At 56.4% G+C, this 15829-nt stretch overlaps 1 protein-coding gene across 14 annotated transcripts in view; it reads right to left on the bottom strand.

Moving 5' to 3' along the window:
- Positions 1-15829, bottom strand: part of TNS1 (tensin 1) — a 296511-nt gene that overhangs the window by 62813 nt on the left and 217869 nt on the right. For 11 of the 14 annotated variants that reach the window (XM_032764412.2, XM_032764415.2, XM_032764413.2 and 8 more), the window contains 2 exons: positions 7843-9627; positions 2221-2307 (listed from right to left, as the gene is read on the bottom strand). In XM_032764412.2, coding sequence (XP_032620303.1) covers positions 2221-2307; positions 7843-9627 — 1872 coding nt within the window. The remainder of the gene's footprint in view (positions 1-2220; positions 2308-7842; positions 9628-15829) is intronic. The other 3 variants (XM_075070329.1, XM_075070328.1, XM_032764414.2) reach the window with 1 other exon arrangement.

Genomic DNA, 15829 nt, shown 5'->3' on the forward strand with positions numbered 1-15829 from the left:
CAGAGAACAGGATCCCTCAGCCAGGTCCATTCTGGGGTCCAGCGAACCAGACAACCCCGTCTACCCTCACTTCCTGTCCCCAGCCAGCCCCAAACTGAAACTCTCTCCAGCCCCTCCTCTCTGGCCTCTGTCTCTTTCCTGAGCCAGGAGGTCACCTGATCTCTTTGTTCACCTTTAGCCATCCTCTTGGAGGGGGGAAGGACCCTGGCCATTTGTTGCCAGGAGACAGCATGTCGGCCATTTATGCACACTGGAGACTTAAGAAATGCATAGGGGAAACTGAGGCACCCACACAGTATTCAGAGGAAATATTAAGAACAGTCCCACTTCGTCATACTTAGCTTATGTAAATCAGTCGCTTATCACTGGACCCCTTCCTCCCCCCAGCTCCAGCCCAGCCCTCACCTGCTCCCCTGCATAGGGCTGGCATCTTTGTTCACCCCCCACACCCCTGCACAGTCCTCTGCACCCCACCCCCACTTTTTTTTTTTTTTTATAAAAATGGGCATTTGTTCCATTTGCTCTTGCCAACCAAGACAAAGAGGACAAATGCCCTCTTTTGCCAAAAAAACTCAGGACCTCTGGGTCAGGGCTTAAAAAAGGGACTGTCCTGGCCAAAACAGGATGAATGGCCACCCTACAGGAATACCATCCCTGTTTCATTTGCCTCTCCCCTCCCCTTGCCACTTCACCCTCTGAGTTACTGCTCTGTCCGTGGACGGTTGACCTTACACACGTCCTAGCTGTTTAGCAAGCTGCCGGCTTCCTCGCCTGGTTCCGCGCCTGGGCTGCTAATCTCTCTGCCCTGGTGCCCTACCCAGTTCGAGCAATTCCAGAGCAAGGTTCCATTTCAGGCCCGAAGCAGCTGATGGCATCGTTCCATTTATCATAGTGAAACAGACACGGCGGTAGCTGCACATGTAATCAAATCACTTTGTGTTGCAAGCTCGGAAGATTCACGAGTCTTCAGCCCAACACAGCAGAAGACCAGACACCATTGCAACATGCGCATCCTTCATAGCGAACCCCATCCCAAACTCCATCCAGTCTCCCTCCCCTCCACCTACCCCCTCCTATCATTCTCCTCTCCAAGCTGCTCTGCTCACACGAGGGGCCAGACGCAACCCCCACTGGATCTTTCCACTGGTTCCAGAGGGAGCTGGACGGATCCCAGGGTAGATGAGTGAGAAACAGTTTGCTCTGAATCCAACATCAAGCAGGCTACTTCCCCAGCCAGAGCCTGAAGTCAAACAAGCAGCCAGAGGTGGATTCTTTAACCTCTCCAATGCGGCAGTGAGGACTCGGAAGTTCTGCTTTAAAAGAAGGCCCCGTGGCATAGCCCCCCTGCAAGACATGCAGCCCTGAGTGTGTGTGCTCCAGACAGCGGATCACAACTCTTTTGGAGGCTTTGCCCCGACAACGACTCACTGAGAGACGAACCACTGAGTGCACGCGTGCGCGCGCGCGCACACACACACACACACACACACGGCTGCATGGGACCATGTGGACTTTGTGGGGTTCAGGGTTAGCCTGGAGAGATTTCAGTGCCTGTTTCCAGATCCAGCAGAAAAGATCAAAGCTGGACTTTCTGCAGCACTTTTATATACATTGCCACCTCAGAATAAATCCACGCTGGTGACAGCCCCTCACCAGCTTCCCCCCTAGATTTGGACAGTTAACCCTCTGTGTGCCGCCCCTCCCCATGCACACACAGCAACTGGGCAAGCAAGTCTCCCTTTGCCAGTGACCTCCTGCGTGCCTGTAGCTGCTCCAGGGCTGCCCTCTGAGAACGGACCGAATCTAGCGCCCCTGGCATCCCTCTCAAGCCAGTCAAACACCCAGGCAGGGAAAGAGAGCCTGAAAGCCAAGGAAAAAACAAGGAGCACTGTAGCTGGGAGGAGAGATCTACCCAGAATCCAGTCCCGTGAGGCACCATGGTACAGACGGGAATTTCCCTGTGACTGTCCCAAAGGGCATGTGTCAGCTAAAGGCATCTGCACCGCTGTCAGGCTGGGATTTCCCAGTGACTGGGCTTCAGGCGGGAAGGCTCTGCCATGGCCATGGTAGGGATCAGCCCATCCTGCCGCACTGCACTAGACCCCCACCCCCTACCAGGGCGTGCTAACAAACCCTGCCACATGAGACCGAGGGGAGCCATCCAGCATGCAGAAGAGCAGGGGGGAGCAGAGCGAAAGAGGAAGGAGGAACGGAACAAACCAGCGAAGGAGAAGGATCTTTGTTGGTGCACGGGAGGATGGGGAGCTTTCGTGCTCTGCCGGATGCCCTGCAGTTTGGCGTTGTACTCTGACAGGGGAGGTGGAGGGGGGGAAGGAGCGCAGGAGTGGGAGGAGGTCAGCCAGGGAGGAGACACAGTCCGCCATGGAGAGAGACAGACGGGACAAACACCACAATGGAGACAGGAAAAAAAAAAAAACCATGAGAAAAGATTAGTTGGGACCCTGAGTTGAATGGTGGCCGAGCCCAGAGACACTGGGAGCAGGGGGGGCAGCAGGGGACTGCACGCACTGGAGGTCCCTGCCGCCCCAGAACAGGGACCCGTCTTTCTCACCCCAGAAGGGAAGGAAAGGGGTCGGGATGGCTTGGTGAATGGAGCAACCGCCGTGTCTGGGCACCAGCTGAATTTTGTTCTCTGGGAAAACAGTGAAGAATTAAATGGACCAATGCCTCCTTTCAATACACGCCGAACAGCAAACACGCGGGGGGCCCAGCCCAGAGGTGGCTGCATGCATGAGGCTGGGAACAGACCCCGCAGGTGTGATTGGAGGGATCTTGGAGGGCATGGTATGTTATCTGACCAAGGGCTGCCATGGCCCAGCTATGCCACCTGGGTGAGTGGTGCTGCCAATCCAAGCGATCCCTGCCCGCAACCCCGGGGAGGGAACCCAGCTTCCCGAGGGAGCTCCCCCTCCAGTGTCACATGCAAACCTCACACTCTTTGGCCAAGCTCAGCGAGGAAATCACAAGGCCCACAGGCGTTACTGGAAGGGTGGAGGGGTGGGGCAGGGAACAGCAAGTGTCTGCATAGACCCAATGGGGAGAGGGCTGAGATTGCTCCTTAAGGAAGAACCGGGAAATGGACTGAAGGGCTGGAGAACCAGCGGAAGGGCCTGGCTCTTACCCAGAGTCCAGCCTGCCAGGACAGAGGTCAGAAAGCCAATCGGCCTGAGCATACGGCAGGTCTAAAATGCTACCTGCCCCCCAGGTGCCAGCAAGTGGAGAACTGGAGCATCTTACACCCCCTCATGTAAACGACCACACAGGGCAGCGGAGAATCTGGCACAGCGCATCAGCTGCTTTGGGTGCGAGGGGTGGGCAGGGGTGGTGTCTCTAGCCTTTGTTTGCCAGAATCTGGGAATGGGCGACAGGGGATGGATCACTTGCTGATTCCCTGGTCTGTTCATTCCCTCTGGGGCACCTGGCACCAGCCACTGTCAGCAGACAGGACACTGGGCTGGAGGGACCTTTGATCTGACCCACTCTGGCTGTTCTGACGTTAGAGGATCAGCCCATCGGTAATGAACAAACTCTCATTGAGGGGTCTGTGGTGCAGCCCTGCCGGCTCATGCAGCCGCTGCAGGTGCTTTCTGGGTCCATTGCAGGTCCCCAGGCTCTGGGGCTGGCAGGCAGCAGGGTCTCTCTGGGTGGGGGCTGCTGAAATCCAGCCCCAAACCTGTGTAATCTCACTGTGGCACCCCCAGCCAGCCGCAGGAAATTGGAGTTGTCATGATTGCAAGTCCGAGGGAGGAGGATGTTGTGTGAAATTCCCCACATACTTGCCTTGGGACTAACAGGCAACTTATAGCAGCGAGGGCCATAAATAACCCCCTCCCCGTGCCAACAGCGTCACCTCTTAACTACTTTCCCGCAGCCTCCACAGCTCCCGCCTCACGCCACGTGCTGCTAGCTCTGCTTTCAGGACACCTTGTTCTCCCCTGATGTAAACACGCCGCACTGCACTGTGTGCTGAGCTATTCTTCCCTCCAATTGCAACATATGGCCCTGCTCCAGGGACAGCTCCCAGTGTGAGCCCATCCCCAGCCTCGCCCCAGGCCCTCGCCTTCTCGGACAGGCAGAGAACTGCATCCCACCACCAAGCAGCACCTGGCCCGGGCGGCACTCGGATCAGAGAAGAATCTGGGCCGACGCAGGGTGACTCAACACCCTGGGACTCAGTCCTAAACTCAGTGCCCCAGGCTGGTGCTGTTGGAGGTGGCACGTAACAACCAAGTCCTAACCATAGGCAGCCTTTAAACACCTCAAAATGTGGTTTTCGTGAAGTTGGGGTCTGAGCGCTGGTGGCCTGGCCAAAGCGGCCCATAAATTACCCTCCCGCTTCAACTCCCAGAAATGGTTTGCGGGCTCCTTTCCTGTCCTAACCTATGACACCCTGTGCCTGGGCGCTGGTAAGCAGCTACCGCACTCCACATCAGAGGTGGCTGCATTTCAGCGCCCAGTGAAGTGGTTTGAATGCGCTATCCGTTTAGCAGCCAGGGACAGGCTCTGGGATGTAATGAGGGGCAGAAATTATCACAGACGCCAGGGTTGGTTTTGGTTTTTTAAAAAACTCTTCATAACCTGTTTTTGCTCAATGATTTCCCTGTAGCCTGAGGTGGGATATAGAATAATATGGAGATAGCCTATTTCATAGAGCTGCAAGGGACCTTGAAAGGTCATTGAGTCCAGTCCCCTGCCTTCACAGCAGCACCAAGTACCATCCCTGACACATTTTGCCCCAGATCCCTAACTGGCCCCCTCAAGGACTGAACTCACAAGCCTGGATTTAGGATCCAATGCGCAAACTAATGAGCCAGCCCTCAGGGGGAGGGGTATTCTCAGGACATTAAAGCGTTAGTCACTGAGTCCTTGAGCAGGGATAAGCCAAATCCATTGCTCAGGGCGTGATCCCTCCAATCCAGCAGCCAGCTTTCCCCACAATCGGCACCAGCACCAACCTGCCAGGACCTGGCTCCCTCCTTCTGCAGAGAGCAGCGACTCAGCCTGGGTGTGCATGGGGGGGAGGTGTTTTGCAACTGAGCGATGTTCCCTCCCTCTAACACCCTTCGTGTTTCTAGGCCGAGATGCTGGCTGGAATAAATCCCACCCCGCCACGCCTTGGAACTGCAGGCTGGATCGCGGCCCTGGCATTCCCACGGAGGGGCAATGAAAAACCTGTGCCGCAATTACAGAGAGGAAGGCAGGGCAGCTGCTTCATTCCCCAACGTGCGCTGATGGAGCCAGGCGCTGTGCATGCCCAGAAGCCAAAGCTTTATTCCCCAGGCCCGTTGGGCCACGAGGGACTTGGCTTCCTGCTTCCCAGGCTGGGGCCTGAGCTCTGAAGTTAGGGCAGGGGCGACCAGAGTCCCAAAGAGACGAGGCCAGTTTGCTATTTCATCCACGTGCCCTGTGTATGCTAAAAATGCCTTGCTGGAATGGTCCCACTGGTCAATGACCTACACCGCATCTAACAGTGCCACACTACCCCATGGGGAAATTACCTCCTGACCCCAATTGGGGGTCATATGCCCTGAAGCATCAGGATCAATGACAGACCTGGTTCTAAATATGCCCCCTGTCATCTCGTTTGTTCCCCCAGCACAGATCCAAGCTCCGAGGCTGAATGGACAGTTTGACAACAGATCCAAGGGGGCGTGTCTACGCGAAGTGCTTCAGAGGGGTGTGACACTTTCCATTCTCCTGCCTGTTCAGAACAGAACCAGCGTGCTCAGAACATCACAGCTCCTCCCGTGCCTGTGGCTGCAGGGCTAAGAAAGGAAAGCCAGGGCTCTGATGCATGGGGCAGAGACTGTAACTTACTAGAACAGACCCTAGGCCAGCAGTCCTAGTGCTCAGGCTTTGGACAATGACTAGGCTGCTCGCCTGGGGCCTGGGAGACCAGGGTTCAATTGCCTGCTCTGCTATAGACTCTCTGTGTGGCCTTGGGCAAGTCATTTGGTGTCTCTGTACCCCAGGGGGTTGGGAGGATAAATACCCTGAAGATTGTGGGGTACTCAAAGCCTGTGACAATGGAGGCCATGTAAGCACAGCACCTCGCACAGGTGGGAAGGTCCCACAATGAGGGGGAAGGGATAGCTCAGTGCAGGGGTCAGCAACCTTTCAGAAGTGCTGTGCCAAGTCTTCATTTATTCACTCTGATTTAAGGTTTCGCGTGCCAGTCATACATTTTAACGTTTTTAGGTCTCTTTCTATAAGTCTATAAGATATAATTAAACTATTGTTGTATGTAAAGTAAATAAGGTTTTTAAAATGTTTAAGAAGTTTATTTAAAATTTAATTAAAATGCAGAACTCCCTGGACCGGTGGCCAGAACCAGAGCAGTGTGAGTGCCACTGACAATCAGCTCACGGGCTGCCTTTGGCACATTCGCTATAGGTTGCCTACCCCTGGCTGAGTGGTTTGAGCATTGTCCTGCTAAACCCAGGGCTGTGAGCTCAATATGTGAGGGGGCCATTTAGGGATTGGGGGGGAACCAACCTTGGTTCTGCTGTGAAGGCAGGGGACTGGACCCAATGACCTTTCAAGGTCCCTTCCAGCTCTATGGGATAGGCATGCAATAAAAAGATGACCCCTTTGGGGGCTAGCGGCTATTGCAGGGTATCTAAAGCAGAGTCTGTTCCAACCAAGGGGCGGTAGCTATGGCTAGGCCTCCCACATCAGCATCCACAACCTGGCCCTTGAACCTGTTTGAAAATCCAGCACCATGGTGCAGTGGGGCTAACGTGCTGTTCTCTGCTTTTACAAGGTACTGGCCTCTCCGCTTTTCTCCTGCCTCCTTCCTGCTCCCAGCAGCTCCCCGCACAGGAAACAGGGGCAATTTTCCTTTGGCTGCAGAGAGGGGAGCAGGAGGACAGCTGGAAGAGATCATCATCTGCAGCCAGGACACACCTCTGCATGCCGCTCCAGTCCTGGAGCCAGCCCCAGCCCCCACCGCTCGCCAGCCGCCAGCCAACAGGGCAGCAGGGCACTTTGGAGAAGCTCCCAGAAATGCCAGCGCTGATCCAGGCAGAGCTGTCGGGAAGGCGAAGCCAGACTGGACATCTCACCAGAGCGGGCTCTCCCACCAAAGGCTGCCAGGCTCTTTTTCCCATGCAGCTGGGCACACGGAGTAACTAACGCAGCCACTGAGAAGTCCGCTCCCTAGCCCTGAGCTCAGCCGTGCTGCTCACACTGTCCCTCGCCTCACCAGCAGGGCGCCTGGCCAACGGGGCGTGTGGGAGACAGGTCGCCTCCAGTCGTGACCCTGTTTGCACAGGGAGGGGCCTCTGGGAACAGGCTGTGGGATGCTTAACTCTTCCCTGAGCTCTCTCCTGTCCTGTGCATCTGTGTTTTGTATCGCCCTTCCCACAACTTCCAACTCTTTCTCCCTCTGGCCCCCGTGTGTTCTTCCCGGGTCCGACCCCATCCCCAGGGACAGGCCTCGATTCTCCTCTCCTGGGCACCGCTCACTGAGGAAGCAGGGCCAGGCTGCCTCTTCCCAAGAGTGTGGATGGAGAGGAGTCCCCTGGTATGTTAGGTGCCCAGAGGGCCTGGTTTCCAGGGAGGCTTGGAGTCAGGCTGGGCCATGGGGCACGGGCGTCTCCATCCCAGTGGGACTTCCACGCAGTCGGAGCCTCGTTGATGCATTCGTGGCTCCATTCTGCTTGTGGATCCAGCCGCAAGAGCTGGGCACGCAGGCCCTCCGCCTGCTCTCTGCAGAAGGGGCTCCCATAACCCACCCTCACCCAACAGTCTAGGGCAAATGCAGCCGGGCCCTGGGGTGACGGCCAGCCAGAGGTGGCACCACAAATCAAAGCCTCTTACCTGCTACTCTGTGGGCCACCAGCCCTTCCAGGTTCAAGGGCTCTTCTTCCGAGGGTCTAGCAGGCTCTTGGTGATGCTCCGCTCCCTTCGGGGGCATCTGGGCTTGGGCTGTCGCTGTGGGAGAAGGGGGTGACATGATCAGGGGCTGCTGAGGCCCCACAGGGCTGTAAGCTGTTGCCGGAGGAATGGGAGACGTTGGGGAGCTTCCCGGTGAGCGACTGTAGCTCCTTGTCTGCGGCACAGGCGGCTGCTGGTTCTGATATCCGTAGGGCGAGTAGGACACCCCCAAATCCTGCCCCATGTACTCTGGCTCACCAGCACCCCGGCCTTCCTGGGCCGGCGGTCCTGGCAGATAGGCTTTGGATAGCAGTTCAGAAGCCGGTGGGGGCTGGGTGACAGCAGTGCCCATGGCGTTGTGGGACACACTCGCCGGCATGGCTCCGAAGGCGTTGCTGGGTCTTGGCTGGGTCACCTGAGGGGCCACCTGGCTAGGAAGGCCCAACACTGGCTGGGCAGACAGAGAGGAGACCACCGGGCCGGGCTGGTCCTCTGTGGAGGCCACTGGGACGCTCTGGGACTTGTGCAGTGTCGAGACAGACGGGTCCAGGTCCAGCATGAGCATGTTCAGTGCTTCTATCGACTGCTCGATCTCCTTCGGGGAGGCCACCCGGGGGAACTCAGGGATGCTGTGGCTCGGAAGGGGGGCCACCTGCAAGGGGCTGGGTTGGGGGCTCGAACTGGAGACGCTAGGGCTTTGGCTTTCCAGGCCACCGTCTTGCTGGCGGGAGGGTGGCCTGCTCCCGCCGCTGCTGCTGCCCTGCTGCTGCCAGGCGTTGAGGCCCCTCTGCACGGCCTCCCGGCTGCTGGAGCTCCGTGCCGGCGCCTGGGGGAGCTGGAGGCCCGGCTCGGTGGCTGGGTAGGACTGAGAGCGGAATATGTCGTTGGAGTCAAAGCCGTACAGGTAGGGCTGTGTGGCTGCTGGCGGCCGGGGCTGCAGCCAGCCGGGCTCAGGGAAGCCGGCTTGCTGCTGCCGGTAGCCGGACAGGTTCTCCTGAGCAGACATCGAGGGCCGGATCTGGCTCAGCAGGGGCTGGGGGTGTCGCCCCATCATGCTCCGCAGTGTGTTCTGGTTGCTGTACGGGTACCCCCCATTGATCAGCGGCTCCGAGTCATACAGCCCCTCCTTGTGCAGCTTGTCTGCGCCGTCGAAGCTGGACGGGCCGTTGGGCAAGGAGGAGAGGCTCTCCATCCGGGGAACCTCCTGGTAGCCGACCTCGCTGGCGTTGGTGGTGCCGTCGCAGGAGGAGAGGGTGCCCAGGCTGCCGACGCTGTGCCCGTCCTGGTTGGGCAGGTCGTCGTCCAGGATGTCCGTCTCCCGCTCGGCCACCAGGGTGCCGGCGCTCCCGTTGACGTGCACCTGGGCCGGCACCACGTGGCGCCCCGTGAGGGCGGAGCTGCCGGCCGGCACCGCCCCTGGGTGGCGGTTGTGCATGGGGGCTTCGCTCTCTAAGCCGAAGCCGCTCAAGAGGCGCTCGAGCTCTCGCTTCTCCTCGGGGGTCAGCGCCGGGGGGCCACCACCAGGCACCGCCTGCTCGTCGGTCTTGTCGGTAGCGGTGGAGTTGCCCGAGTCGCTGCTGACGGAGAGCGTGTGCTCGAGGTGGTTGGGCGTCGCAGAGAGGGGGGCGCGGCCGGCGTTGACGGCTCCGGTGCTACCGTGGAGGGAGTCTTTCTTCTTCACTTTGGCGTAGAGGCTCCCATCCAGCGGCCCCTGAGTGTGCCCGAGCTCTGCATGGGGAGAAGAGAACAAAGGAGATCAATGGTTTGCACGGGGCGGGAGAGAAAGCTAATGGCTCCCATTAAGCACAAATGGCTTCAACGCTCAAACGCTGAGCTAAGGGCCCTGTCAGCCGTCTCCCAAGCACTCAGCCTGCCCATGAAATACACACCACGTTCCCACCGCTCTCCTGCAGAGACGCCAGCGCTGTGTCCTCTGTGGCTAACGTGGCCAGAGGAGACGGCGTCTACTGAGACGTTACTGGAAACCTGCTTTCACTGCACTGAAAGCACAGGATGCTTTGCAGGCTGGATCGATACAGCGTTAATGTGAGCTCTCCCGCAAGGCTGAAACTGGATCCTGGGCTGTGTGAGGCGTATGGCCCTGCGTGACTCTGGAAAGGAGCTCCAGACCCCTTGACCTCCTGCACATTGCAAGCCACAGAACCTCACCCACCCATTCCTGCAACAGACCCCTGAGTTCTGGCTGAGTTACTGAAGTCTCAACGACTTCGAGTTACAGAGAACCCACCGGTTAAATCTGCAAGTGACCCACGCCTCACGCTGCAGAGGAAGGCAAGTCCCCACAGGGTCTCTGCCAATCAGACCCAGGGGGAAATTCTTTCCCAACCCCGAATATGGTGATCAGTCAGACCCTGAGCATGTGGGCAAGACCCAGCAGCCAGACACCTGGGAAACAACTCTCTGTAGTAACTCATACCCCTCCCCAGCGAATGTCCCATCACTGGCCATTGGGGATATCTGCGGGTAGCAGTCGAAGATCGGCTACATGCCATTGCAGGCAGTGTCTCCGTACACTTCTCGCACTCAGTCTTGAAGCCAGCCACCACTGCTCCCCTGGGAAGGCCGCTCCAGAACATCTCACACAAACCAGGGGGATGGCTGGCTGGCTTCTTCAATTCCAGGCCAGAAAGGACTGTTGTGATCATTTCGTCTGACCTCCTGGATAACACAGGCCAGAGAACTCCCCTGAGCTCTAGCTCAGATGAAAGTGGTTGTTTAAAATCCAACCTTGATTTCAAAATAGCCAGTGATGGTAAATCCACCAGACCCCGTGGTAAACTTACCAGTAGTTAATTACTCTCACTGGTAACATTTATGCCTTATTTAAAGTCTGGATTTGTCTAGCTTCAATTTCCAGCCACGGAATATTTGTCTGCTAGGTCAGGGGTTCTCAGGGTTTTTCTTTCTGAGCCCCACACAATATGCTATAAAAATTCCAGGGCCAAGCAGGGGGGCCACGAGGGGCTTGGGTTTCAGACATGCAGGGCGGGGTGCTCAGGGAGGGGGAGACTTGGGTCTCTAGCCACTGGATGGGAGTTCAGGCTTCAGCCTTGCGGAGATGGGGGCTTCTTCCCCACAGGCCTGAGGGCTTGGGGCTTCTGCCCCATGGGGCAGGGGCTGGAGGCCCCAGACTTCAACCACTGGGCAGGGGCTTGGTGCTTCAGCCCTATGGGGCTCCAGGCTGCCGCTGGGGACCGGGGCTCCAGGATCCTGGCTTTAGCCGTACAGGGCAGGGGGACTCGGAGATTTAGCCCTGCAAGGTGGGGGGCTCAGGGTTTCTGCCCCCTGAAGCGCTGGGGGTCAGGGCTCCTGGCTTTAGCCCCGCGGGGCACTGGGTCTCAGCGCTCACTGGACACGCACCAGCTTGAAGATGGTTCCCCTTTAACAGTTTCATTTGGAGACCTGTCAGTTAGCCAGTTTTAAATCCATTTAATGGAGCTCTCCCTCCCTTGCTCCTCCCCAGAGAATCCGAGCCTCTTCTGGGGCCAGCCCACCCAGCAGCATTTTAGACTGGGACATTTGTGGTCCCGGACACTGCTCTTGTGACATTTCCACCGCGACACAGTGTCACAAGCCCAATGTGGTCCCACTGCGGGACAAGACCCGGGCTCCCTGCCTGCAGGAATCAGCCTGCTCCATTCTGAACCTTGCGCTCAATGACTGAGCCCCGGCAGGGCTGGACTGAAGCGGCGATGGGTCGACACCGTAAGTCAGACGTCATCACCTCGCCATGGGGCTACGCTGAGTCAGCTGGTCAGTTTAGGAGACTCCATCATGCTCCGTTAGCCCTGGCTGACCTCACACCCAAGCGAAGCAACCAGCCATTTTGGACCTCACCCTTTTGAGGGCCCTATAACCCATCCCAGCTCTACAGATCCCATCCGGGCCTGATCATAGCCTGGTCCCTCATGCTGGCACTTGGGGCTCTGCAAAAATGCAAGGCCAGCTGCCATCCTCCAGGTGACTCAGGTTTTTCCAGACTGGTCCCCCAGCCTTAATTTTAAACTGCTCTCTGCTCCAGGGCTGCCCGGGGCTCTGCTGCCCTGGGTGAGTGCAGGGTGTTGGGGAACATGAGCTGCTTCAGATGGGCCGGGTGCCAGGAGAATGTCATCTCCTATCAAAAGCGCTGCCTTGGCACTACGAGTGTGGCATGGAACAGCAGAGCAAGCCATCCATTTCCCCACTCTGCCCTCCTGCCGAAAGCCCCCTCTCTCCCTGTTGGACTCTCTCCATTTCTTTTCCCAGATCCCCAGTGAGGTTTCCTGGAAGGCCATGGAGGCAACATTAAACTCTTTCTTTTTAGAGGAAAAAGTGACTCTTCTCTGGCCGCAAGCCAGAGGCCTGACTCACAGCCGGAAGATGGCTTGATGCGACAGGGTGAAATCAGAATGCTCTGATCTGCAGGCAAACACTTCCGCAACAGAGCCAGGCGTACCAGAGGAGGGAGGCTAACCAACCCCTGTGCTCCTGTCCAAATACTGTAACCTCCACACAACATGGACACACACACAGAGCACAACCACCATGTAGCGCGTGCTCGCACACACATGCAGCCTGACACCCCAGAGCAATACCCGCGCAATGCACATACCAGTCCACAACCCCCAAACAACATGCACACACAAACACAGCAACAGTGCACAGCAAGCCATGCAAACACACAGCAACATGCATACGACAGATGTCTGCCTGTGCACACAAGTGTGATGACACAGACACTCACACAGCAACTCCCACACAGCAACACTATGGGCAGCGGGCACACTATTTCTTGATTAAGGATGGCAAAAAGTCCTCTCTGTACAGTGCACATGCCACCAACAGAGTGGGACATACAAACCTAGGAAGACACAGTTCGACATGGGGGGGTTGATGGATGGGGATGGGGGGGTGTTGATGGATGGAGGGGGTTGATCCTACTTGTATAAGTAGGGGTATTGCCAGTTAATCGAGGGACATGATCATTCCCCTCTATTCAACATTGGTGAGGTCTCAACTGCAGTACTGTGTCCAGTTTTGGGCCCCACACTACAAGAAGGATGTGGAAAAAATGGAAAGAGTACAGTGGAGGGCAACGAAGATGATTAGGGGGCTGGAGCACATGACTTATTAGGAGAGGCTGAGGGAACTGGGGTTATTTAGTCTGCAGAACAGAAGAGTGAGGGGGGATTTGATAGCAGCCTTCAATTACCTGAAAGGGGGTTCCAAAGAGGATGGATCTAGACTGTTCTCAGTGGTGGCAGATGACAGGACAAGGAGTAATGGTCTCAAGTTGTAGTGTGGGAGGTCTAGGTTGGATATTAGGAAACACAATTTCACTAGGAGGGTGGTGAAGCACTGGAATGGGTTCCTTAGGGAGGTGGTGGAATCTCTTCCTTAGAGCTTTTTAAGGCTCTTTTTGACAAAGTCCTGGCTGGGATGATTTAGTTGGAGTTGGTCCTGCTTTGAGCAGAAGGTTGGACTAGATACCTCCTGAGGTCCCCTCCAACCCTGATATTCTAGGATTCTATGAAGGCGAGCGTGGTGAAGTCTTTTTTCAATTTCAATGGGCTTTGGATCAGGCTACAAATTGTTACTATAACACACATTCTACACAGTATTATTCATTTTTCGCCTTCGGTCTCTTGTAGGGTTTTGTGCAGACGTAGCCGGGTTAAGTTCAGACGAAAGCAAGCTCAGCCCACTGAACAGGTCCGGGGACATCCAGGGTTACACGTCATTCTGTGCCAGGAGTCTAAGATCTTGGGGCGGGAAGAATGATTAAGATTTTCCCAGGGAGAGATGCCCAGCCTCGGCGTGGCTTTCAATGGCTCCGTACACCTCCGCCAAACCAGCCGGTCCCCAGCCTTACTCTACAGCCGCTCCTAAGCGAACTGTCAAACAAGGTCATTTGAGTGCCCAGAGCTCCGGAGAGTGCCCAGCCTTCTCCTGCCTGCGGACATGCTTTGGGGAGAGGATGCTGATCCAACATCCCTCTCGCAGGCAGGGTAGTCACAGCTCACGGGGAACCCAGGGTTGGACTCAGCAGAGGGGAGACCCAGAGCAATGCCTTCTTCCAGACCAAAAAATCAGCTCTCCCGGGCTCTCCCCACCAGCCAGGTCCGCATTCTCTAGGCTATTTGCTGCCATTCAAGTTAAGCAGTGCTCCTCGGGCCGAAGCACAAGCAGGCCAATCAGCGACACTAGGGTTGTTATAGCTGAAGCGCACCCTGGGAGGCTGGCCACGAGCCACAAGGAGGCAGGAACAACGCGCCGGCAGGCTATGTCCATATCAAATAAATAGAGCATGTGGCCCAGGACAAAATAGAGGGAAGAAGCTTGAATTAGCACCCTGGTTCAGAACCTGCCCTGCTGCCAGGAGAAGCTTCTCCAAAGCATTCGCAGAATGGGCTTCTGGCAGGGGCTGGGGGGGATTTTTAAAGCTCTAAACGAGGCCAGCAAAGTCCCACGGTGGCCTTTGGACCAGATTCTCTTTGAGAAGGATGGAGGTGATGAGCCAGCAGGGAGGCCAAGCCGTGGGGACAAACAGCAGGAGCTTGATACGTTGACAAACGGGACGATATGACCCACGAGTAGGGTTGCCAGTTTTGGTTGGATGTATTCCTGGATATTTCCTCACATGACATAATCTTTAATTAAAGAGTCATCTTTGATTCCTGGAGACTCTAAGCCAGTCCTGGAGGGTTGGCAATCCTACCCACAAGGCCCTTGCCAAGCTGATGGTCTAAGTCCACGTGTTGCTGTCCAACGGGAGGCCCTCGGGGACGTCTACACTGCAATACAGGAGCCGAGGCTCCGCTGCAACTGGCCCAGTCAGCTCACTCGGGCAGTGGGGCTCCAAACTGCAGGGAAGATGTTCGAGCACCACCCATCCCAAAGTAACAGGGGACAGAGGCGTCACAGCCCAAAGAGCTCACCCCCAGCTTCCAGTTTCCATGGAGCTGCCCCAAGTTCTGCTACTGGTTAAGCTAGGCTGGCTCAGAGTGGTTAGAGCCAAATTTAGCCCTTTCCACCATGGTTTGGAAACACCCACTGCTCGGTCCCAGCAGACGCCCATGAGGCAGGTAAGAACAACCAGCTGCAGGCGGGTTAAGTGACTCACCCATGCCACACGAGGAGTCGGTGTCGGAACTGGGACTATAACTCCCAGCTCTTGACACCCGCTCCTGTGTTTTAGCCACTAGGCAAGGTTGCACAAGAGCAACTTGCTCACAGGCGGATGGAGATGAGAGACAGAAAAACTCTCCTGAATCCACTTACGCACCCCTGCGCAGCAGATACAGCCCAAGCTCATGGCTTACAGATCGCTTTGGAGGGCACAGAACTAGCAACCTATCTGAGACTGAACCCAGACCATCGTTTTGGGTCCGACAGGGCAGGGAGCAGGGTTAAAAATGACCAAACACTTCTATTGCCATGAAAAAAAAAAATCAGGATTCTGTCTGCAGTGATGGCAAGGATGGGACGTGTTGCAGATTCGCCACATTCACAGCAAAACTGGCAGAATCCCAATTCCTGCTTGAAGCAAGTGGGCACCTGCTCCCCTGGTCAGTTGTCAGACACAAGTGCAAAGCCAAACCAGGGACAGTCCGTCCAAATCTCTATCCAATGAGAATGCCCCACCTCATTTGTCTCTTGTTTCCCGAGACCATCTGGGATGGTAGCAGCATCCTCACCATGGCATGCAAAGCACCCACCATTAGCTTACTGGCTTAACGGCTTTTATTTTTCAAAGGTATCTGACACAACGAGAATGTTTTTGTTCGATCCACCTGTATTGATTCAGGCAGAGAGGATGGAGAAGGATCCAAACAAAACCTCAGGGCTTTGCTAGAGGAAGTCCCTTTTCTGCTCTAACCCACGCCCATTACCGTGCTATCTGATCCCACGGACCCAGGCACTGATCTAA

Source organism: Chelonoidis abingdonii, chromosome 10, assembly GCF_003597395.2.
Source record: "Chelonoidis abingdonii isolate Lonesome George chromosome 10, CheloAbing_2.0, whole genome shotgun sequence".
Classification (NCBI taxonomy): Eukaryota; Metazoa; Chordata; order Testudines; family Testudinidae; genus Chelonoidis; species Chelonoidis abingdonii.